Source organism: Alosa sapidissima, chromosome 17, assembly GCF_018492685.1.
Source record: "Alosa sapidissima isolate fAloSap1 chromosome 17, fAloSap1.pri, whole genome shotgun sequence".
NCBI classification, from domain to species: domain Eukaryota; kingdom Metazoa; phylum Chordata; class Actinopteri; order Clupeiformes; family Clupeidae; genus Alosa; species Alosa sapidissima.
In genome coordinates, this window is record NC_055973.1 from 7,187,675 (window position 1) to 7,213,665 (window position 25,991).

General features: G+C 42.4%; 2 protein-coding genes across 3 annotated transcripts in view; both read left to right on the forward strand.

The window, feature by feature from the left end:
- crispld1a (cysteine-rich secretory protein LCCL domain containing 1a) overlaps positions 1–10,619 on the forward strand; it is an 18,157-nt gene extending 7,538 nt beyond the window's left edge. For both annotated transcript variants that reach the window (XM_042068466.1, XM_042068467.1), the window contains exons 4-15: positions 2,618–2,750; positions 4,057–4,172; positions 4,352–4,452; positions 5,092–5,280; positions 6,151–6,211; positions 6,325–6,391; positions 6,479–6,609; positions 6,710–6,753; positions 7,067–7,139; positions 7,569–7,644; positions 7,754–7,887; positions 9,212–10,619. In XM_042068466.1, the coding sequence (XP_041924400.1) occupies positions 2,618–2,750; positions 4,057–4,172; positions 4,352–4,452; positions 5,092–5,280; positions 6,151–6,211; positions 6,325–6,391; positions 6,479–6,609; positions 6,710–6,753; positions 7,067–7,139; positions 7,569–7,644; positions 7,754–7,887; positions 9,212–9,263 (1,177 nt within the window). In that variant the 3' untranslated portion in view covers positions 9,264–10,619. The remainder of the gene's footprint in view (positions 1–2,617; positions 2,751–4,056; positions 4,173–4,351; positions 4,453–5,091; positions 5,281–6,150; positions 6,212–6,324; positions 6,392–6,478; positions 6,610–6,709; positions 6,754–7,066; positions 7,140–7,568; positions 7,645–7,753; positions 7,888–9,211) is intronic.
- A 14,080-nt stretch (positions 10,620–24,699) lies between these two features.
- dok6 (docking protein 6) overlaps positions 24,700–25,991 on the forward strand; it is a 45,488-nt gene continuing 44,196 nt past the window's right edge. The window contains exon 1 of the mRNA XM_042067281.1: positions 24,700–24,861. Within this exon, the coding sequence (XP_041923215.1) occupies positions 24,796–24,861 (66 nt within the window). The 5' untranslated portion in view covers positions 24,700–24,795. The remainder of the gene's footprint in view (positions 24,862–25,991) is intronic.

Here is a 25,991-nt window from a genome sequence, read left to right on the forward strand (position 1 = left end):
ATAAAAATTAATTAGGTGGGGATCACACTGGCCAGCGGCAAGCGTAACGCAACACTCAGACTATAATAAGTTCTATCTCGTTCCTAAGTAACTCAAATGGTTTGCCTAAACTCACAATTGAATACGCTTGCGTTGCGCTTTGAAAGTTGAACCAAGTTTAATGCTAGCGTTACACTAGCGCTGCCACCGTTATGCTGCCGAACCGTAGAGAACAATAGGAAACTTACTGCTTGCTGCTGGTCAGTGTGATCCCTGCCTTAGTGTCCAGTACTGTTTGCACCCATGATGTGATGCACTATCACATGGGTGATGCTCTGCAATACAGTTTTTCTCGATTGCTTTGACATACTTAGAGATCCACTTAATCTTAATTAATACCTTCTTTGCACAGCAGAAGTCATCTCTTGCAAATGTGCTCACACATTTTCATTGGGTTCACACATTTCTCACACCCTTTTGCAAAACAGTTTAAACAGATGTCATTCAAAGACCCCAAAATCTATTTGTTTCCCTGTGCTAAACAATAGGAAAACAAATATTCGCAGGTGGTAGAGACCTTGCATAAGTCTGAATCTCTCTGAATCTTTCACCTGTGTGAAAACTCCTTTGTACAATTCTTCAATCAGCAATCATTCATTATCCATAAGATTAGATTAGATTAGATTAGATTCAACTTTATTGTCATTGTGCAGAGTACCAGTACAAAGGCAACGAAATGCAGTTTGCTTTTAACCAGAAGTGCAAAAAAGCAGAACATTGCAATGTGATATACAAAGTATAGATAGGTGGTGCATAGACAGGACAAGAAATATAGTTCAGTGTAGACAGTGATATCAATTAAATATAAATATGTGCAGTGTATTAGCAGTTATCTTATAAGCAGAATAAATATGGTTATGTAGTATGAGCAATGTATCAACAACATGTACAGATATGTGCAATGTAGTAGCAGTAACATTAGGTGACAGCCGCAGGGAAGAAGCTTTCTCTGAACCTGCTGGTTCGGGTGCGGAGAGACCTGTAACACCTCCCGGAGGGGAGTGGGGTGAACAGTCTGTGGTTGGAGTGAGAACAGGATGGCCTCGATGGGGGGGGATTGAGGAACCGGTGATGCGTTGGGCAGTTTTCACCACCCTCTGCAGTTCTTTCTGGTCAGAGGCAGAGCAGTTGCCATATCAGACTGTGACACAGTTGGCGAAGATGCTCTCGATGGTGCAGCAGTAGAAGTTCACCAGGATCTGAGGAGACAGGTGGACCTTCTTTAGTCTCCTCAGGAAGAAGAGACGCTAGTGAGCCTTTTTGATCAGGGAAGAGGTGTTGAGGGTCCAAAAGAGATACTCAGAGATGTGGATACCCAGAAACGTGACACACTCCACCTCAGTCCTGTTGATGAGAAATGGGGGTGTGTGTGCTAGCTTTAGATTCCACAATGAGCTCTTTGGTCTTCTTGGTGTTGAGAGCCAGGTTGTTGTCAGTGCACCACGATGTTGGTGCTGGACCTCCTCCCTGTAGGCCGTTTCATCGTTGTTGCTGATGGGACCAATCACCGTAGTGTCGTCTGCAAACTTGACAACGGTGTTAGAGCCATGTACAAGTGTGCAGTCGTAGGTGAAGGAGAGGACTCAGCACACATCCCTGTGGTACGCTGGTATTCAGGGTGATGGTTAACGAGGTGTGGTTATCTAACCTATAACAGACTGAGGTCTGTTGGTTAAGAAGTCCAGGATCCAGTTACAGAGGGAGGTATTGATGCCCAGTTCACTGGGTTTGGTGATCAGTTTAGAGGGCATGATAGTGTTGAATGCTGAACTGAAGTCAATGAACAGCATAAGAGATACCATGTCTGTTCCGTGTTGCTTTTTACAAGTATGGATCTAAGGCACATTTAGAGAAAGTACTGTACTGCTTATTTGGTGAAGAAAACAGTACAAAATGTGTTTACTTTAGATCTACAGTATAGTTGTAGTTCAATGAAATTTGTCTTGTCTAGGTGCTAATTGTCTATGTGGTAATTTTTTTGTTCAATACATTTAGTCTTTTTACAGTTTTTCTGATACCAGAAAATAAATATTAGAAAGAAATGTCACAGACATAGCAAAAATTAAGGCTACAAAGGTCACAGACATAGCAAAAATGATGGCAACAAATGTTGTTGTCCAGTGTGTAATGATTGATTGAAATCACACAGTGATTTGACTACAAGATGTGTTGAAAATTTGCTTTTGCTGCATGTTTTGTTTTCTCTGCATGCTAAATGTTTTGAGAGAGTAAGAGCCTTTTGCAAGCAAAATGTGTCATTTTGGTGCTTTTTTTTAGACCTGAGAGTTAATTATTTTGAAAACGTGATGTCAAAGTTGACACAAGCATTAAAGCGATCAAGAAAAACTGTAACTCTAACTGTGAAGCATCTACTAAGCAAAACAAGCACAGCTCATCAAGAAATGAGTACTGCATACAAGCATGAATGGATCAACTGCAATGACATTACTAACGTCCACATATAGTAAATAACAATTGACTGATTGATTGTGTACTACACTAAATGAATGAATTAACAAATGATTGATTGATTGACCCATTCATTCATTCATTCATTCATTCATATGTCCTTTCTCAGATACCGTCCTCCAACGTCCCATGTGCAGGCGTGGTATGATGAGGTCAGGGACTACTCCTTCCCATACCCTCAGGAGTGTAACCCATACTGCCCCTTCAGGTGTTCTGGACCGGTCTGCACACACTACACACAGGTACACGCACAGTCATCATGCTTTGAGTAACACTCATGCAAATGGTCGACACCGCTTAGGTAACACTCATACACGCTACACACAGGTACACGCACAGTCATCATACACACCTGTACTGCTCGAGTAATAATGCACACTACACTAAAGTACACACAAGATCCTGGGAGTAACAACACTTTACACTCAGGTGTACACAAGATCAACACTGCTGGAATATTAAACATATTAACACACCACATACTGTAGGTAAGCACAAAATCTACCCAGCAGGAAAGTACACAACAAACATGGGAATATTGTTTATTATTATACGGCTCTTCACAATGCTAGTAGAACGCTCCATTGACTTGAATGGGATTTCCCAACGTTCTACGGTAAAATAAATTCATGTAATTACCGCTGCAAACATATAATTACCACTGTCAATGGCAACGGGTTTTGTGCTGCTGATTTAACAATTAAGTGTAAAGAGACATATCGTGGAGTTTATTTTTTCGTTTTGGCAAGTAGCCGTATAATAAGCGGGATAATGTATAGAACGCCGGTCATTATGGGAAAATAAGTCCCTTCAGGGCGAACAACAAGACCCCTCCGCTGGCGCGTTGGGGTCCGGTTCGCCCTGTCGGGACTTATTTTCCCCATTATGACCGGCGTTCTATACATTATCCCTTACGTATTGCATACATGTCACTAGCCTGGCTAACGTCAGACCTCATCTCATTGAGATGGGGTCTGGGAACTACACGTTAATTTCCTCGTATTTGAAATGTGCTTTACAAATGCCCAAAGCCGTTTATTGGGCGCTACAAATGTCTATCAAATGCATCTGTACGTAGCTCATAACCGCTTCGGTGTGCCGTCATCGTCTTGCTGCCTCCCCCCCCCGTTCTGTGATTGGTTCCTTCGTTGAGTTGAAAACGAAGTCCATGGAATCCAGGCTGCCTAGAAATAAAATCACGCGCAAGGCAGCATGGGAAAACCCAGGCTAACATGCCACTATGATATACATTTATATATTTTGCTCATAGTAATACCCAGGAGTGCAGGACCAGTTTGTACAAATTACACTCCCATACACGTACACACAGCTTTAACACTCCTGTGGTAACATTTCCATGATTGCATTTCTGGCTGCAAGATTAGCAATTAAAAGTAGATTACTGCATGGAAAAATGAACCATGGTGGAGCAAGCGTTTATTTTATTTCAACTCTTGCCAGAGAAGGTATGCAGGTGTGTAGGATTTCTCTCAGGTGGTGTTTGCTCATAGCCCTTGTCTCTTGGTGTGTGTGTGTGTGTACTTTCAGCTCGTCTGGGCCACCAGTAACCGGATCGGCTGTGCTATCAATTTGTGTTACGACATGAATGTCTGGGGCCAGATCTGGTCCAAGGCTGTTTATTTGGTCTGCAATTACTCGCCTAAGTAAGCAACTCGTTTCTCCTCCACCTCAGCCATGTGCCATTTATTCCATAGGTTCCCCCATGCATATTAAAATGGAAAAAGATGAAATTACAAAATTGTTTGGTGTGTTACAGTTGAAACTGATTGGTTGTTGTGTATGTGTGTGCCTGTGTGTGTGTGTGTTTACTGATCCCGTGTAGGGGGAACTGGTGGGGCCATTCTCCGTATAAACACGGCACCCCATGCTCAGCATGCCCGCCCAGCTACGGAGGAGGCTGCAGGGACAACCTGTGCTATAAAGGTACTACCAGAAGCACCAGGACTGAGCACCGTCACCCATTAACTGAAGGAACCTCTGTGTTCCTCTGCCACAGATCACATTAACAAGATCATGGTGTCAGTGAATACTGTACAATATAATGACAGAGGCCAAAACAGGATTATGAAAATGTTATTTTTTGCTTATGACTGTAACTGTAACAGGCTTATACATTCATTTTGCAACATTTCTTCAGCTATAAGGTTAATACACAGGAGTGGGCTACACATTTTTTTTTTCTGATTGTCTTTGTTTCTATGCATACCACAGCCGCATGCCGTGTTTAATTTCACACAAAACCGTTAGTTTCCATTGATTTTATTCACTCTATGAGTGACTTTGGCTATCTTTAGTGTATTATGAAAAATATAGTGGCATCAGTGGCATAAGGACTTTTGCATGAGTGAGCTTTGTGGCCCAATAAAGTAATGTTTAATAAGCTGCAGTTTATTACATGGGTGCGGTGAATACACTTTTGGAAAATTATTATTTGCATAAAACACTGTCATGCTGTTTGTACACAATGCGTTTTATACACAGGAAATTGCTGTAAGTCAAATGTCAAATGTGTGTGTATGTGTGTTGTTTGCATAAAATCAATGTCCACTGGCTGCTTTACAGACGACGGCACGTCCAGGCGGGTTCCCTCTGAGGACCGAGAGGAAAACAACTCCATCGAACCCGAGCCCCAACCCCAGCCCCAACAGCCCCAGCCTGAGCCTCAACCCCAGCCCCGCCAGCAGCCCCTGCCCACCAGAACCCCCACCGTGGAGCTGGACAGGAACGAGGTGGTCAGCACCCAGCAGATGTGTAAGTGCCACAGCCAGCCGTAGCCAGCCTCCTCCACTCTGCTGGCCCCTGCTCTAACGTTTCAGGCTCAAAGTGGCCAGTGCATGGTGGCACATAACCAGAAACACATGGACACACACATGGACACACCGGAAACACAATACAGGAACACTTCACAAACTGGTGTCTGAAAAAGGGATGACCTATATATTGCTTTTAGGAATGCTAGCAGTGGCGGCAGTAAGTGCTAAGACTGAGACAGTTTTTATCAGTAGAGAAATGGAAGGGTGCGGTGTAACCAGTTGAAATGCTGAGTCGGGTTTTTGCGCAAGCTGAAATGTTTTACCTGCTCCCTCCAATCTTTCTTTTTTTTATATTCTTACTACACAAGATATTGAAAGTCACCTTTTTTAGGCTGAGAGATTTTTGGTAGATCTGTCATGTGCGTGAATGTGTGCGTTTGTGTGAGAATGTGTGTAAAAGTGTAAGTAAGTGTGTGTGTGTGTGAGCATTCATGTGTGTGTGTGTGTGTGCATACATGCATACATGTGTGTGTGTGTGTTTTCTTTGGGCGAGCTGAAAGCCAGTGGGTCTTAAATTGCTTCCTCTCCAGTGTGGAGGCGGAGGAGGCCCCATGTGAAAGCTGAGACCCCTCTGCTGCCGCTGCTGCTGACCAGCCTCGGAGAGCCCCAGGGCCGCCGAGCAGGAAGTCCTCCCCACACTCCCCTCTCATGGCATCCCAAGCCCACAGTGCTGCCGTGCACTGCACCCAGCCTCCACAGAGGAGAGAGGGAAAGGGGAGGGATGGAGGGAGGGGAGGATGCTGTAAAGACGTCATGCTGGAGCTTAGGCAACTCAAGTACCTCTGATCTCTGCTTTGTGTCTTTTCAGCCCAGCTTGTGAACTGCGACACCAAGCTTCGTGATCAGTGCAAGGGAACTCCTTGTAACAGGTAAAGCATCTTAGAGTGAAATAAAAAGGGGGGGGGGTGTCAAAGAAACTTGAAAGATCAAATTTCTCAACATTATGCTTTTTCTGTGAACTTTTTCTGTGGTGTCAATGCAGGTATGAGTGTCCAGCTGGGTGTCTAGATTCGACAGGAAAAGTCGTTGGCACTGTTTATTACGAAATGGTGAGGACCTTAGCAGCAGTCTCAACCTGAATACTTATAATATTCAATACACTTTAATATTGAGGGGATTTTTGTTTTGTTTTATAGCAATCCAGTATTTGCCGGGCTGGTCTGCATTACGGAGTAATTGACAATGACGGAGGCTGGATGGACGTGTCCAGACAAGGGAGGCAGGAGTTTTTCATCAAATCCTTAAAAAATGGAGTGCAGTCTCTGGGGTAAATGAGCATTGTGTTGGCCACTGCCAGTTAGCAAACTGCAATAGCAGCCAGAGCCTTGGTGATGGCAGGCTTTACTAACAGGATGTGTCATTCACAGGAAGTACCAGAGTGCCAACGCGTTCACAGTGTCAAAAGTGACAGGTGTGTAGCGCCATGGGGCTCTAATAATAACTGTCTTGGCCACCTTGTTGCCAAATCAGCCACACACACACACACACACACACACACACACACACACACACACACACACACACACACATACACATTCTCTCTCTCTGTCTGTCTCTCTCTCTCTCCCACACACACACAGATACACTCTCTCTCTCTCTCTGTGTCTCTCTATGTCTGTCTCTCTCTCTCTCCCACACACACACACAGATACACACTCTCTGTCCATGTCTATCTCTCTCTCACACACATAGATACACACTCATACTTGTTCCCTGTTTTGCAGTAAAAGTTGTCACATGTGAGACGACGGTGGCCCAGCTGTGTCCCTACCAGAGGCCTGCCAAACACTGCCCCAGGTGGGACCCCCCACACACACACACACGCACACACACACACACACACACACACACACACACACACACACACACACACACACACACACACACACACACACTGCCCCAGGTGGGACCGCACTCATTCAGTGACATATTCATCATCATCCTCCTGCCCCACAGTACCCAGTCATGTCACTGGAAATCTTCATGTGCTACGTCCAGTCTACTGGAGAGCACTTTGACTCCATTGGAGCATGTTCTCTCCTTGGAATGTCCCTTTGTAATGCATACTGAATCGACTCTGCGTATTGAATATGCTATAAACTTGCTTTGTGCTTAAAATGTTTGTATAATAATACATAATGGTGTTATTGTATAATGTTTCATTTTAATGAGCACACAGTCTGTGTAATGATTTCAATTAAGAAGACCATTTTGGATGTCTTGTAGGATTTATTGCCCACGGAACTGCATGCAAGAAAACCCTCAGATATCACGAGTCATTGGGACCGGAATCTATTCAGACGTAAGCATTACGATAGAGTCATACAACTAGCACAAAGAAAAATGCATAATTTATCATTTCATGACGTCTTGACCTGTCATGTTTTTTCCTTTTTTCAAATTTTTTTTAGAAATCCAGCATCTGTAGAGCTGCGGTCCATGCTGGTGTGATAAAGAACGCATCTGGAGGATACATTGATGTGATGTCTGTGGACAAGAGGAGACAGTACATCGCCTCTTACCAGAATGGCATCTTCTCAGAAAGGTAAACAGTGCTCCATTACCCCAAAAAAGTATATGCTGTGCAATGCCACATTTACCTCAGTCCACACCATCAAGGAGCAATCAAACAGACATGATCCTTCAATGTCCTCTGCTGTCTGATGTCTTTAACAGTGTAATGTCACTAGGTAGGTTAGTGATATCATATAAGGCTTCACCTGTTAATCTGTGATGTACCTAACCAGGTGATTTACCTGCCCTAATAAGAAGTGTACTCTCTCAAAAGCTCTATTACAAGATTAGCATAACCATGTCATGCAGATGTCTGTCATTGTTTTTTTACACTGTATAACACAACAGCTGGTGCATTGCACTCTCAAAATACGTATATAATACACCGAAGTAGAGCTTTTGAGGCCCAATCTATATGGGCTACAGCACAGTTTTTTAATGCATATGCTCTGGTCTAGTAGTTAGCCACAGGTGTTCAAATATCTCTCTTTCTGTTCTTCCTGCTTCCTGCTTTATTTTGTAAGAGGCATTGCAAATTAATCTAACAGTATTGCAATCCCTGTAATCTGTCATCCCTGGCCAAGGTATTTAAAGAGGTATCTTACACACAGACACACGCACACACACACACACACACACACACACACACACACACACACACACACACACACACACAGTGGAGGTGACGTTGGTGGAGTTTAGGTGGTAAGATCTGATGTCCAGCACGTGTGTGTGTGTGTGTCTTAGGTGCTTTGGCTCTGTGAGTTAGCGTGGAGGGCAGGGAAAGGAGCTGCCTGTCTCCCCGTAATCTCATCAAACCACAGCTGATTACCTCACAACACTGGGCCAAACTGCGACAGCAAAGCCTTATTGGCAGTGCTGTTGTGTGTGTTTGTATGTGTGTGTGTGTGTGTATATATATATACGTGTGTGGTGGGGTTGAGCATGAGTGCATATTTTTGTGTGCGTGCGCGTGTATGTGTGTGAGTGCTGAAGCGGGAAATGGAGTTGTGTGTCTGTGTGTCTGTGTGTGTCTGTGTGTGTGTGTGTGTGTGTGTGTGTGTCTGCACATGCAGCACCACTGATCATACACACACTATTCTGCCTACACAGCAAATGTCACGCTCAGCTCTCTGGTTCACACAGGCTGCAATAATGAGTCCACACAGCAGGTGTTAGGGTTTGCAATAATCATTTGCTTTCATGAGTGAATTTAAACTATGTGCACTGGCTCCTAGTGTAACATGACTGTGGTCACATACTACAGCTAAAAGTGTTATGCTATTGTAGTGTCCTTCCTCTGCAATGTATTTCATGGATCTTCTTCTCCTTTTTCTATCTTTTTCTTCCTTTAGTTTGCAGAACCCCCCTGGAGCCAAGGCATTCCGGGTATTTGCCGTCATCTGAGCGCGTGCAGACTCAGTGGCCACCCGCTGGGTGAACAGTTTGGTGAAGCTGTAGTCGTGCCTCCGCGGAACCCAAAACTGGCTGTTTTTTCCAAAAGGCTTAAGGTCAAGCTTTGATGATGATGACTAAGCAAAGAACACTTGACACAAACAAACAAAGAAACAAAATCTAAATACATTCTTGGAAGGGGTCTCTCTAAATGCATTCTGGGAAAGGGTCTCTCATGGTTACTTGTTTAGTATCCACTTTCAAAGAAGAGATTCCTTAAAGTTTTTTTTTCTCGTCTGGTGCTGTTCCAAGAGTAGAATGTGTGAATTGTGTTTTTTTTTTTTTTGGTTAGCCAGATCTCATAGTCATATAATCCTGTTGTCAGATCACCCATTGTGCCTGGAAGATGTTGCATTTTTATGTGTTAGCACTTAACTGTAAGTCTATAATCTTCTGTAATTTATGGTTCACACTCTGGCACATTTTGTTGTCTCTGTTTTATGGATGAGCTGTTGTGTCCATTGTCCCTGTGTCTTAGAAATATGATAAATATGTGGAGAATGAATTGCAATTCAGCTATTTTTTTTTATTTTTGTATCACAAAGTGTATTTACAGGGGTGCTGCTACATGTATGGTATGTGGGTGCTTGTGTCCATGTGGTTTGTAGATGTGTGTGTGTGTGTGTGTGTGTGCGTGTTTGTATGTGTTTGTATGAGTCTTTAAGTAAGTAACAAATTTAAGTAAGTAACAAATTACATCAAGTTATTCCTAAGCAAAAGTTAAATGTAATGTCATGTTATGTGTGTTGTTACAAAAGTGGGAACAGTATGGGCCTTATGCCTGCAGCACTTGGGAGTTTAATGTCTTGGCCAAACGTCTCTGTGGATGTCATGCACACTGCAGCTCCGTCTTGAGCTCTGCACCAGATTTGTCAACACCTCTCTCTGCATGCCAGGGACCTGTTTGCAGTGGAATTTGTTGGGGTGGCATAGTCTGCACACGTGCAGATGCCCTGTATATACAGGTGTGTTATTTCACAATGGCTGTCACAGCCACTGACCTGGTGGAAATGCATTATGGGAAGAGAGGTGGTGGCTAGTCCACACTCCTGCTGGTCAGGAGTAACATGTACAGTGTAGTGTCCGTTAAACTCCTTCTTGTCCTTTAAAGACCCAATGAATACCCATGGTCTCATCACAGCTGTTTCTGTTCCACAGCTATGTGTATTTGGAAGTGTAAATGTTATATTTATAACAGTGCATCTAATGTATTCATGTGTGTTTTACATGTGTTATTGACGTATGCTTTGTTATAGTGTTTGATTTTGTAATTAATAAATGAGTACAAGTTTCTGTTGTTTTTGTAAACAGTGGAGTTGCAGTGGTCCTTCATAAACCCTTAAGGTATGTTTTAAAATAGGGCTGTTTCCATTGCAGGAACTGGAACTTAGTTTTACGTGAATCAAGTCCCTGCCTTGGGATAGGTACTTCAGTACGGCCCCAAAAAACTTCTGCAATGGTGCGAGATGTAAACGAGGCGTGAGTGGAAGACGACAAGCTAATAATAGCATGTCCCCTTCAAAGTATATTAGTATCTTATCAGTAGGTCAAAAAACAAACGACAAACAACAATGTGATTTTTATAGAAGTGATTTTTTATTGTCGCGGCCACTTCGGAGATGGCCCCTATGTGGTCATCCTGAAAGGCTGCTCTACACTGTGTCAAGCCATTTGTTCAGTTCTGAGTGTGTCGCTTAGCCTACTACGTTTGGAAAGAGGTATTGTTTGTGTTTTAACAATGACTCAATGATCAAGAGGAACTTTGTATATGCGCAGCCTGGCTTAGTTCCAGTGCATATAAACCAAAACAAGTACACGATTTAGTAAAATTAAAAAAAAAATGAATAAAATGAGTACATGTTTTAGTAAAATGTGTGCACGATTTACTAGAATGAGTGCCTATTTTAGTAAAACTCTTTATAGTAAAAAAAAAAAATTCTCACACACCCTTGGCTCTGTATTTTCCAGCTTTTGTGTTAGACCCAGATATCATTACTGTATGTCTCATGGCTTTATGTTATTATGGGGGGTTAAATATCTGCAAGAAGCAGAAACTGAATGCATTCAAATTTCTTGTATGTGTATTATAAGCAAGTTGTTCACCCCTCAGTAAAGGTCTATTGTGCAAATCTGTACTTTGGAGATAGATTTGGTTGTCCATGTTCAATGCTCACGTTTCCTTTCATGATGCCAGACCATTGTTTGGGAAGTGAAATAAGGCAATTTTCACAAACCAAGCCCTCAGATTTGATTACTGAGGTTTTTAAAAAGGAACGAACCCCGCTCATGAAATGGGTCTGCACCAAAAACAAAAAAGTTCAGATTCAGCCTCTAGCTGCGCAAAATATTATGTCACAAGATCAATACACGATACACAGGATGTTAAAAAAAATATTCCAGAATGTAATATGCGGTAAGTAGAACAATGCTCATGGAATTGGAATCCTGGAATGAAAAAGAAAAGTTAATCTGGTGTTTATGGCCTCTCACCCTCAGGGTAGCCAGGGCCATATTTCCCCCAAGGGTTCTGGAATGAAGCTAGCAAAAATGCTAACACGTCTCATTCCTCACACATGCTACAGCAATTATAATGTTGAAGTTGAAATATGATTACCTCTGGATTTTAGGGTTCATTCTAACTCCATTCTTTAAACAAACCTCAGTAAAGCATAGAAGATTCAAGTGGACTGATTGGAGTGCACTCTTGGAGAAAAAAAAATAAATGGTTCTCAATTAATTGTTTAAATGGCTAATGGTTCTATCTATTTAGAACCTTTTCAACACAGATAACTGTTAGCACAAAAAAAGTTATTCTGCCACACAGACATGCTCAGCTTAGAACAACTATAAAGATTAAAGATGAAGAGTTGATTACTTCCACACAAATACCTTCATCCTCACCATCATTCCTTTGGAGACAAACTTTAGAGTAGGCTAGCTTGCACATTGTGTTTTGTTTCTGTCTGAAGGAAAAAGTTGGTCTAGCTTTTATCAGAGGTGTGTGAGGCCAGTTAGCAGTGAAGTTGCGACTCTTCAACGATGATAGAGTCCAGACAAGGGGCCTGCTCACTGTCTGCAGGGGAGGAGGCCTCTCTCTGCTGGGTGTCTCCATCTCCTGCTGTTTTCTTAAAACCCACCGTACACCCCCGCCCGCACAAATCTCTGACCACAGACTGTATGTACCCCCCATTCTTGCCTCCCCTCAAGACCCACGGAGGAGTGGAGTGTGTGAGTGTGGTGGTGGTGTTGGGGGGAGGGGGTTAGAATAATCACTTCTCACCGAGCTCACGTTTGCACTCTGCCGGATCCACTCCTGCATAATTGGTCGCCAGCTTATTCACGTCTGACAGAGTTACGACATAGGTAGCAGCTGCTGAAGGCCACTATATTGTGGCTTTTGGCTCGTGTAGCTGACACTTGTAATGTAAAGTGTTGCTAACACAGAATGACATGGATTTACAACTTGATAAATGTGTCCCCGCTACTGATTGGGGTGTGCTGCCTTGCTATATTTAGGCTATGAAGTCAATTACACAGCAAAGTCAAAACAGGTGGTGAAAAAACAACAACGGGTTTTTACATCTATTTAAGTGCTCATGAAAAGTTTTAGTGGCAGGAAAAGGGGGAAAAGTGGCTCGTTGGGCTATGGGGATACTATAGAGATGTGTGCGCTAATACTCATGTGCTAAACTACTTACTAGCGCTGCCTGGCAGCGTCCCCAGAAGGCCAGACAAAGAGTGACATTGTGTGTGTTGGTTTTGGTTTGAGGAGGCTGAGCGCACCGAGGGGCAGCCTGCCGCCTGCACCGCAGATCTGCCGAAGGAGCGACGCGTGCTCACGTTTCTGCCTCTCGCTCGCTCGCTCACGACGTGCCACCAGCTTGTGAGCGACAGGGTTGCCACAGAGAGGACAGAGTCCCTTTTAGTTTGAGAAACGTCAACAGCCCTCGCACTTCATATCAAGTTTGAAATGAGACCCCAACAAAGACGGAGCTGACAGTTCTTTTTTCTTTAGAATTTTTTCCTTTATTTTGATTTAATGAAATTTCAACAAACTGAGCAGATGGCGACAGCTCAGTGAACAATAACGTTTCAGTTGGACACACTTAAGAGAAGCTTGGCTACTTCTGAGATTTCGAAATGTCTCTCATTCCACTTTAACTGTTAGTTCTCCTGGGTTGAGCTTCTTCGCAGTGTATCAGAGGAGATACTATACACTGGGTTCAAAGTGTAAACTTGAACAAATGAGTGAAGAGGCAGAATTTGCTCAGTGTTTATTCTTTTATAATTTCATACAAAACAATCCAGATTTCCCCACTAGTATTTCTAACCTTCTTTTAATTTGAAAGCTGACCTTGAGACCACCTTCATGGATTATCACTAGGGGGAATAGCATGCTTTGATGTTCATGGACAGACACATACTGATGAGTGCACACACTTGCGGGCATATGCACACACATACGCACACACAAAGGACCAGTTCTGCTTCTCTCTCACACACACACACACATTTAACACAATTAATACAATGTATTCACATGCTTATGAATGCACACACAAACAACACATACACAAACATCTACACCCATACACACGTTGTATATGATGTCTGAGGCCTGAGGACACATGCACACAGACAAAAACACATAGAGTACATACAGTACACACACTCACACACACACACACAGAAACACACAGACCAGGACCAGATCTGCTGCATACTCTCTATCTCTCTCTCACACACACACACACACACACTTGTTAACACCCGGACCGGTCCCACTGCGCACTCAGCTGCTTCCCGTGTGGAGACAGTGTGAGGACAGATGGGCTCGAGTGAAACACAAGCCCACAGACAGCGGGTCTCCACGCTGACCCCCGTGGGCTGTTCAAAATAACAGCGTGCCCGCGAATAACTTCTGCAGGCGACAGTCTGCCTGGGCCCCGACGCACTAAAACCTGAGGCCCGCAGCCAGCCGGCCGGCCAGCACGGCACAGCTGACAGGAAGACACGGCCGCTCCGCTCGCCAGCCAAATTAACTCTGACCGACCACTCGCCACTTTCAATGAGGTGCTTTTGTGTGTCAGCTTATTTATTTATTTATTTATTTGTTTACCTAATTTGTGTTTACCTCCATCCCGGGGCGTTTGTGAGCCCCCTGAGGCTGTGTGGAGAAGTTGTCAGCGCCGGTAACCAGTGGTAATGTCTGCCCTTCTTACACTTGACTTTTCTTTGGCTTAAGATGTTAACACAGAGTTGACAGGGAGTGGGGATTTTTTCCTCCCCTCTGGAGAGCTAAAAATATGTCACACACACTCATGCACTGGCACGCATACGCACACACACGCACACACACACACACACACACACACACACACACACACACACACACATACAGAATGAATATATTCTCAGGCAGTCAGTGCCCACTTTTTGAGCTTTTAAAGATTTCCCTGGATTGCCAAATGAGTCATAGTATTTGGGTTATTTTAGCGCTGAATGTTCTTTAGACATAAACCTCTGACAAATCTAAGTTAAGTCAGTGATTTAAAATATCCTTTAATTATGACCTGACTTTCTTTTTGGCCATTGAAACAGTACCTGCTTGTCTTTTTCCTATACTGCCTATGGTTTATTTGAACAAGTGTCGTGTGATGTGTGTTTTCTTTGTGTGTGTGTGTGCATATGTTTATGGTTATGTGCATGTGTGTGTGTGTGTGTGTGTGTGTGTGTGTGTGTGTGTGTGTGAGTGAGAGAGAGAGAGATAGGGTTAGAACAGACAGACAGACAGACAGACGGACAGAATGAGTGAGTGCATGTGTTACAGTATGTCCACATTTGCAGTATGCAAGTAAACTTTGACAGCTACTTTCTGGTCTTACTAAGTATTTAAAATGAAACATTTACCTCTGTCCTACAACACAGAAGCAAAATTACTTTAAAGGCATGTGATAGCATTGTTTCTTTCACAGACCCTTAACACCACACAATACCAGTTTCTGAAACTGTATAGTATACAGTACATCTTTATCTGTGTATTCCAAATGTGTTTTGTTTTGAGTAGTTTACATGTAATATTTATAGAACCTTACTTTTCATACTTATGTTTCCATAGCGATTGATTTCTGTTGTGGCACTTTGGAGGAAAACTATTTGCAGCTCTGAGCCTCATTCCCCTCCACTCCTAAACATAATCAACGGTTTCGTGAGCAGACTCAAGAACATCTGGAGTTTCAAGTCTTTTTTTTTACTGAATTTGAATAAATATGCCGTTTTAATTGGCTTGGGCAATATCGGCTATGCTTCCCCCCATAGTCCACACAGTCTCTTTGCAAGAATATACAGACATACACTCACAAATCGACTGCCGTCATCATATTATGTTAAAAGGCGTTTAAACATATTCATAAGCGTCATTCATTTAACTATTTGACCTAAGCTTTTGCAATAAGCGTAAAGCATACAGACACATTTGTTCATTTACACTGTACTGAAAGTAATGTAGCATTCCTTCAATGGACGTCAGAGACACTGTTACAAGGTTGGGATTCAGATGTGCACCATATGTACGAGGGCTTCTTAAAACAAGCAAACGGAACTGCCTGGGGGGAAGACCTGCTCGCTCTCTCTCTTTCAATACTGACCAGGTAGTTCCACTACTTGCTAAAGTTTGTTACGAATCAAAACTGCAGTCTGTGGATGACTTTTCCTAACAGAGTCCAGAGAGTCCAAACATATTGTTTTGAGACATTTTTCACACTATGTTTTAATGCTGGGACAGTATGACTGTTTTATTGTTCCAAACTAGAATGAAGGAATAGATACGGCTGACAGTGCTTACACAATGAGGCACTCTGTGCAAATACAAAATGCAATATTTACAAAACTGCAAACACATCAGCTGTGGCACCTGCAATCACTGAAAGTTTTGGATTTTTTTGAAAATGGACTGAAAAGCATTAAAAAACACTACAAACGACAGTCAGTGAAAATGGGGCTCTACCTTTGAGTGGCTGTAGTACCACAAAATATGGAGATTTGGACGAGAGCACCACTCAGGAACTCAGAAGGGGAGGAAATGGCTTCAGTTTTAAAGAGCTGCAGTCAGTCTAAGAGTACAATCATGGAGAAGCAGATTGCCTTGTTTGCAATCAAGGCAAAGTCGAGGCAAAAAATCAATAGTAATAATAAAAAAAAAAACCACAGCAAAACAAATAAAGTTATTTTAAAAGACTTTAAAGTTTGGTGCAAAAAAGAGACTTTTTTTCTTCATTTTTAAATTCATCAAAATTAACTTTTCTATAGCACATCTTATGTCACAGGCTCTGTACAGTACATTGCACTCGCCCTGTGTTATTTGAGAAGGGATTTACAGTAGGCTTGCATGCATGGAGCGCAAACAGAAGAGTCTGGGATCAAATCGAGCGTCCTTCCACTGGCCCGCGGTCGTGAGAGGCTGCCTCTGCCGGTCCACGTCATGGCTGACCTTTCTCTGTTTACCGAAGGGCTTTCGTTTCGTTACTTTTTTTTCACCGTCGGCGTTCACACATGAGCCGTTGTGGCGGGCCGCGGGGATGTAAAAGAGTGGCTTTGTCTTGATGAAGTGGCTTTGCAAGAGCGCACGGGCCAGTGCCAAATCCTGAGCTGACCGTCCCTGGCACTGGAGTGAGTCCATTCATAGATACACAAGTCTCACCTGTTTTATATTAAACTTGTCATATTAATCTTGGAAAGGCAGTAAAACTGCAGCACTGGGCCGAGTGAATGTAAGCTTCCCTCTTCCTCTCACTCTACTTAAACTCACAGATGAAATCTTGAGGTGGATGGTGGATTTATTTTTTAATCCTCAGATTTACCCCATCTCCTCCCAGATAACATTCTTGCGGTTAATGCAACTAAATGGTTCTTGCACTATCACAAGACACATCTATAACAATAACCTATGTAACACTCTCACACAAGTGTCTAGGGGTCAACCAGTTTTTGTTGGCCATCAGTGGCTTGCTGATGGATAGTCTGAGAAACCCAGTGAGAGCCTGAAGGACAACATTGCCCTCTAAAGGACAATTTGGGTGACCCCCCACATAACTCACTGTGTCCCAGTGGTAAGACAACAGGTCAGAAACACACAGGGAAGAGAGGACTGCAGCATAAAGATTAAGTGAGGTAAACACATCTACAAACTGATGATGACCCCTACTCCCTCACCCCCATTTTGCACTGATAAAAACAAGGGTAAAACAGTCTGCACTCTGGAACTGGAACTGTTCTCCATCTAAACAGCAGGTGTCAGTGTTGCTTAATTTCAACCTATTGTCAGAGTCCTACATGTATAGTAATATAAATCACTGCTTAAGATAGCCACCTCAGATTAATATGGTTAAAGTTTGTAAGATATTTAATAGGCCTATATTATTAATGGGGGAGCTGTGATGCAAGCAGCAAGTGCAGGCGCAAGTGGGCCAGTGCAGGTTCAAGTCTGAGGTCATTTTTCGACCCCACTCCCCATCTCTCTTCCACTCACTTTCATCCTCTTCACTGTGCTATCAATAAAATGATGTGTATACAGTATATCATTGCTCAGAGTACTGCTATCTGTATCTCTAAGGACAATAACTCTGCCATTCACTGAGACCTGTCACTGGACGCGAGTGGAAAAGTGGGAGTTTAAGTGAGTCATAGCCTAAAGCCCAATAGTAGGGAATAGTTAAAGTGAGTCATAGCCTAAAGCCCAATAGTAGGGAATAGTTAAAGTGAGTCATAGCCTAAAGCCCAATAGTAGGGAATAGTTAAAGTGAGTCATAGCCTAAAGCCCAATAGAAGGGAAACTATTGACATTGAATTGGCTTTGACTACTGACCAGACCAAACGTTTGGGGTCACTTACTTACTCACATATATATGTATATATATATATATATATATACACTCACACACACACACACACACACACACACACACACACACATATATATATATATATATATATATATATATATATATATATATATATATATATATATATATATATAACTGGATTTATAACTAATCTGGATTCCAAAGATCCTGACCATCAGAAACGTTTGTCTCTTTTATTCACTGATCAGGAACAGTGAACTTCTGGGATGTCAGGGATGCTGACAAGCTGACTGTTGCAATGCAAGAGAGAGAACCAACCAAGGAGTATACTGTCCATGCATCAACAACGACTAAAGAATATCAATCTCCTTCTGAAACCTAAAGGAGAATGTTTTGATTAATTATGTACAACCAAAAACATTTTGCTGTTCATAATTGCATTAGCTCAATATTTTGGGAGACCATTTCCATTTAAATTCTCTACTAGATTTCAACTTGGCAGGGACTGAAGCATTCACATTTAAAATTCTGTTGCACAACCACAAGTTGTCTCTCCACTCCCAGTCTTAATTTAAACAATTATTAATCTGTAGACTAGCTTTCCCACCCTGAATTAATAATAATACACAGTTACTTTCCAGGCTTTTTTATTTTCCTCACACAAACTGCATTCATATCAGCTAGGTATCAAATATTTATATGTATTTATGTTTGGTATTTCTGGTGTACTCTGAAAAAGCAGGACTCGGGTGTTTGCTCTTGTGGTTGTTATATACAGTACATATATTTCTCACTGACACATTCGCTGCTCTATGTTTAGAATAACAGTGCACCGGTGCCTAGTTGGCCGTCCTGAATGCGTTCATGTGGACTGGGTCATTCACATTCTGATACCTCCTTCCTGTTTTGCGGGGATAAGAAGGTGACTGCTGCAGAACTGTTGACACCCCAGGGAGAGAGCCTTCGGATTCCACCCCTGACAACACAAGCCCAAATTTATCACACTGAACTTTATATCGCCATCTGGATCCCAACGCTCCAGCCACTGGCTCCTCTATTCCGGAGCTTTCTCCCAGGGCACAGCCAGCCAGCCAGCCAGGCGGCCAGGCGTCCTCGGCTCAGCGAGTGAGAGCCTGCATGTCCATAAAGTTTTCCATCTGATTTCTGACCCTGCTGAATTTTTTAGATGCAAGCATGAAAATGCATCATTTAAGCGGAGCTCCTTAATAATTCCATTTAATAGCTTCCATAAATTTTTTCACCGGAAATGGCCAAAATAAAGGTCATTTTATAATTTCATGACACGGTCATGAAAAGGGTGGTTTCTCATAAATGTGTCAATGCAGCAGATAACAGAAACTGAATCTGTGTAAAAGGACAGTATCAAACTCAGTCACCACCATCTCATTTGACCATTTCAAACCACACCAATGTCCTTCTCTGTGTAATTGTCTCATAACAGGCAATTCAGTGATTTTTAAAAAAAGATAAGGCAGAGAGTGAAGGACAAAGATGGCCGCAAACCATTCCTCATTTAATGCTTACGAGTAAATCATAAATATGACACTGGTGTCCTGAGGGAGGTTCTGTGCCATTCTCAGCCTCACCCAGTGTCCTCTATGGAGGGCCAAGGAACTGGCATTAACCCTGCTCTTTTTCTCCTTTCTTTCTCTCTCTTTTTCCATCTTTCTCTTCATTTTCATCTTTCGCATTCTTTCCCTCCTGCTCTCTTTCTCACTTCCTCCACCAGCTGTCTTGCTCTCCTTTTCTCTCTGTATCCCTCTCCCTTTCTCTCTCTCCCTCCCTCTTTCTCTATCTCTCCCTCCCATTCTCTCTATCTCTCTATCCTTTTCCCACATTCTCTCTCTCTCTCCTTCTCTCTCTCTCTCTCCCTGCCTCCCTCTCCTCTTTTCACTTCACTCTTCCATGCACTCCTGAAGGCATTGACATTTAATCAAACCCAAGTCCCAACGTGCTCATTTTCACATCGGCCTCATGCGCTGCACAATAAAAGCCACTCACCGGCCCCTCCGACATTACCATAACTCTGACAGCGTGGGCCCATATCTAATTGCTTACGAGGCAAACAGTCGGGGCATTTTCCCTTTTCAATCTATTAATTATTTTTTTTGCATGTGTAATTGAAAGTACGCAAGACAAAGCACAAAGGTGGCTAGGACCGCAATACAGATGATATCAATATTCCACCGCAAGACGCAGTGATGTAGTACTCGAGTCCGGTCTCGAGACCGATTTCTGCTTTCTCGGACTCGACTCGGACTTGTTCCTTCAAAGACTCGGTCTTGACTCGGTCTCGGACCACAGTGGGAGGAGAAGGACTCGTAATTTCAGACCGAGTCCTCGAGACCAACGCATTTTTTTATGTTCATATAAAAAAAAATCCAAATGAAATTTCACGGCGGCCATGTCTTTGACCCTTGTTGGCCTTGGTGCCCCCTTCTTTCAATATTCTGCTTTGCGTCCGTTTAATAGCGATTTTTATTTAGCCTATAGCCTGTCAAAATAATCTTAGCATCACAGCGCAAACTAATTCAGTCTTACACAGTGGAGAAAATGACAGCACATGGCAAGACAGAAAGTGCGTCCAAATTCACCCATTCTTCTCAGTTGAAATACTCGCAATCGCTAAGCCTACTCATCACACAGGCACATGTATCACATCACATGAAATAACTTTTTCTCAGCTTTTAAACAATGTTTAAAGCCGCTAATTGCTGTGGTGAACGGTTCGCGAGAAAAGTAAATAATATAATTACATTTAATCATAACGTCTACATAAGGTGCTACACCCATCTCCCTACCCATTCATCTCGGTGGAATACTTCACGAACCCTTCGTTCAACACATGACAAACCATATATCAGAATAAACAGCAGACCTTACCGAACACAAAGGTGTAAAGCAGTCCCCTGTACAGTAAGCCGTTCCAGAGTATTCCGGTTAAATTAAAAATGTAATCTGCAGCAAGGTCTACATTCATGTCTCCAACTTTGGTCTTTAGGTTTCAAAATGTGTTTAAATCGTTCTTCATGATTTCATAACAGGCCAAATACAAAATAAATGTTACAAATAGTGATGGGGACGAGACCGCCTATGCCGAGTCCGAGTCAAGACCGAGTCTTTGAAGGGTCTAGACCGAGTCGAGACCGAGTCTGTTGGTTTCCAAATACAGTCGAGTCCGAGTCAAGACCGAGTCTTTGAGGAAGCAAGTCTGAGTCGAGACCGAGTCCTTTAGGAGTCGAGACCGAGTCGAGACCAAGACCATAAAAACATGTCAGTTTTCATATTCATAATTTAATATCACCCCAATTACTAATCAACCATTAGGCCTACAGACTAAGCTAGATTGGGAATTGTTTAGAGGAGCAGTCTTGACGTCTTAATATGGACTATGCTGACCTACAGACACTCACCGGCAGCAGAGCCATAGAGATAAATAAACGGCTCTGACGGCAGTATCTTTGCATTGCACCATGGGATGTCATTTTTAAATAATGCCGGTCAACATTAGCCTGGCGAGCCAGACCCACATTAAAATGTAGGGTCTTGGCACTCACCGTTCGCAGTGCTCAGTCCGAGGGGCGGGATAATCAGTTGTCTTTCAAATTCCCTCTGCACGCAATAGGACAGCGGCAGCGCTATGAGTCCCATGCGTTTCCCACGAGCGGAGCTAGTTGGCTAGTTCAAACGTTTGCCAACATAATAAAAGCTTAACGCGTGCAGCCAGCAGCAACATCCATCTTATTTGTTTTCAAGTAGCAGGGAATTCAAGCTCTGCCATCAATCATTATGTTAAGCCCACCTAATGACTCTATACACGATTTCAATGGCCTGATTAAGTTTCGATTTCTGGAGCTCACAAGCCAACGGAGAGTTGCTAGACTAGCCCTAGCAGCAAATGTATTTGCTGCCGCTAGGGGCGCGTCTAGATTTCTAGGCTTGGTCAACATTGCATTTTATTATTATTGTTGTTATGTGTTGTGTGTTTTTTTTATATGAACATAAAAAATGCGTTGGTCTCGAGGACTCGATCTGAAATTACGAGTCTTTCTCCTCCCACTGTGGTCCGAGACCGAGTCAAGACCGAGTCTTTGAAGGAACGAGTCCGAGACGAGACCGAGAAAGCAGAAATTGGTCTCGAGACCGGTCTCGGACTCGAGTACTACATCACTAGTTACAAATATTGCCTAGATATAGGTAAATATTAAAATCAGAGGATATACAGCTGAGTAAGAGTTTGTGAAAGGAGTCTTAATGATCAAAAAATGCTAAGCATGCATCTAGGTTGCATCAGTTTCTTAAAGCTGAGCTGTGCTTAAATTGTTCAATACATGATTCCATAACAGGCCAAATATAAAATAAATATAAATATTAAAAATAGCCTAGACATCTAAATATTAGATGATCAGATGATTTACAGTTCTATGTAATATGTCATGTTTCATGTTTTTGTAATGTTTCATACAGTGATTCAGGTCTACTGCTGTGAATAGGCTAAATACAACTTTGATTATTTTTATAGCCTACTACTGTATAGTTAACTTTGGCCTTGGTGCCCTGACATGGTCTTGGTCTTGTCTTGGACTCGGCATAGGCGGTCTCGTCCCCATCTCTAGCAAGATGGACCTGCTTCTCCCAGTGTCAGGCTCATATAAAGAGGAGGTTGCCGGGCTGGGTTAGTGTGTGGTCTTGGTCTATGTATACTAGACTACACAAATGAATGTGGCAGTTCCCTGGGAGGGGAGTTTAAATTGCGATATAAATCACTGCGGACATATAGGACATGGATTGTCATGTAGAGTAGCCATGACAAATGGTTGCCATGACAGGCCAATGAGAGATGAAATGCCTAAATGATTCATTTTCTTTATGTATAGATTTAGATCTTCTAGAACAACATTTATAATGCCCATCACATTTTTGTTTTTATTCAATCGATTTTTATCATTTTACACTCTCTCTCTCTTTGTCTGCCTCTCAGTAATGATGTTTCTTTACTGTGTCTGGGGAGTTATATCTGAGAGGGCTGTGAATTTGTCTGTGTAAATATATTAGAATTACAGACGGCATCCATGGAAAATGAACAGGGAGGGCACCTGACAGTCGTTTGTCATGAGTTGAACTGGGATGGTGTCTCCAGCTAATTTACAGGGGAATTTAGGAGTCAGAGAGGAGGCTGATGCCGGTCTGAAGCTTTAGGACAACGCGAGAGAGAGAGAGAGAGAGAGAGAGAGAGAGAGAGAGAGAGAGAGAGCGAGAGAGAGAGAGAGAAAAAGAGAGAGAGAGAGATGACAGATCTCAAAGACATGTCACTTGTTTGTCATGCTTTCTTGCTACCAGACAAACTGGGGGAATACCGCAGAAACAGGGGCAGTGTGGAAAATTGACAACTAAGAGATATCAAAGTGTCCATCATCCACGGTAAAACAAATAAACAACTTGTCGTATTTCAACAGTATTCCTCTGTGTGTGTGTGTGTGTGTGTGTGTGTGTGTGTGTGTGTGTGTGTGTGTGTGTGTTTGTGTTTGTGATGGGAGTGGGTTTGTGGGGTAAACAATATAGAGGGAATACCTTGTGATGCAATAATGGAACAGGACCTGGTGGTTCGTTGCCCACAACGCTTTGAGAAATAAACAATGTTTAGTCAGTTGGGATCATCTATTGTGTCAGATGTGACTTATCCCAAAAGCCCTAAACAGTGTCGAACACAGGAGAACAAATGACTCAAGACTGCGGTCTGGTCCTAGTGTTTATGTAACCTATTGCATAATAATCCTGTCGGCTTGTTGCCATTTGATGAACATACCCAAAGCTCTTATGCCTATACACCTGAACCATCTGTTGATTTAATACTGTGGATTTTGGTTGGCATGCTCTATTATGAGCATGGCATCTCTCAATCCCAAACCAGGATTAGTGGGTTTAGTTTTATATGGGCAGGGTAGAGAACAGATTGAAAATGTTTCAGATTTTATCTTTGAGTTTCTGTTCATTTTTGACAGCAGTTGCTGTTTTGAAGAACAAACACCTTGTTATCTGTAAAATATGTCACAGACTCCGGTGGGTAAGCTATAAGGAATGCAAATGTGGGGAAAACCGGCAGAGGTAGGCCTACAGTAATCATGAATTCTCACCTGTCAACAAATTTGTGAGAGCACAAAAATGGTCCTCTATTGCTTTCACTAATTGCTTTTTTTCCCGCCTTGGTGTAAATAGCTTAAGCTCTTCCTTAATACACAGACTGAAAGATTACATGTTTACTGAAGGGTGCTTTAATCTCGCACAGAATGAGAAAGATTCGACTTTCACATTCTGCATCGCCCTAATACATCCAAACCTAATCGGCTCTGCAGTCACATATAAAGCTGAGTTTTCACTTCACCCCCTCTCGTGGGGAACAGGGTGGTGTGTTCCAGGAAGCCGCGCTGCAACTGAATCACATCAGCTGACGAACAGCATCTCCCCATCCGCGGATGGAACAACCCGCCCGAGCCGGGTGCCCGAACGCTGACACAGGAGGCAGGTTGTCTGTGGTCTCTGAATGCAAGGCAGACTTCAGGAGGAGGAGGCGAAAGAAGGAAAACGGACTAAAACCTGTTACTATGGCTTCTAACTTCAATGACATAGTGAAACAAGGCTACGTGAAAATACGGAGTAAGAAATTGGGGGTAAGTGGCACTTGCTCCGATGTTACAGTGGCTACTGACGTGAATTGTTTCCAGCAGTAGGCAGCATCTGGATCCAAAAGGTTTTAATTGCTCCACTGCTATCCTGACGTGAACTTCCAAAAAAGAAAACAGCCAAACAGTTTATAAATGTGCACTTATACCTATTTACACTGTTATTACATTACAGTAACATAACAACATATAGTAAAGTAACCATCATCAATAACGTCCTTCACTCATTAGACTAGTTTTTAACGTTTGTTTAGTTTGAAGTGTTTTTTTTTTTCATTTAGTTTATAACTATCCGTTTAAACAGTTCTGTAAAAATAATGCTGTAGGCCTACACGCATATTTGTGAAGAGTTGCATTGATACAAAAGTTAATATCAATATTTCTTTGACAAAATGGATGAACGCAACTCAACGCAATACACACAGGTGAAGGATATTGATAATCAGGTGCAGTAACAGTTGAATAGTTCTTTCATGAACTATGGCTATATGTTGCCAGTTAAACCACCACACATATTCAAATAGAAAAAAATGCAAGACATTATTCCATTGAGAAATTAAATGTATTATGTGGTGCTGTGTATGTGTGTGTGTGTGTGTGGGAGGGGGGGGGGATGTTGCTCTATAGGCCCTATTCATATACGCATATGATTGTTTTATAAAGATTGTTCCATTCAGTCTCTTACTTTTGCTTTTTAGAAAAATCATAAATCAAATTCAAATGCATATGATTTACTATATGTGTGGCAGCAATGCTGGGTTTGCCTACAATTGAAAGTCTTCTTTTCCAGCCTTTGTTTGTAAGCTTTGTTTGTACACTAGCCGTTACTTTGTCTCTGTAGGCAAGCTTTGTGTGATGCATTATTTGTGCAATAGTCAGTTTCAGGTGAATTGGCTAAGAATATGCCAACAACTTTCAATCTAGTATACCATTTGTTGGACCAGCAACGCTGAACATATGGATTCTTTTGCTTTTGCCTCATACGGTTGTGGTGCCATTATTGGAAGCAATTATTTGTTATCCTTCTGGCATTTTTATTAGGTGATTTGTATCAAGGGTATCTGAAGAATGTCTTGATATTGTTTTTGTTTTTCATTTAATGTTCCACAACAGCTTAA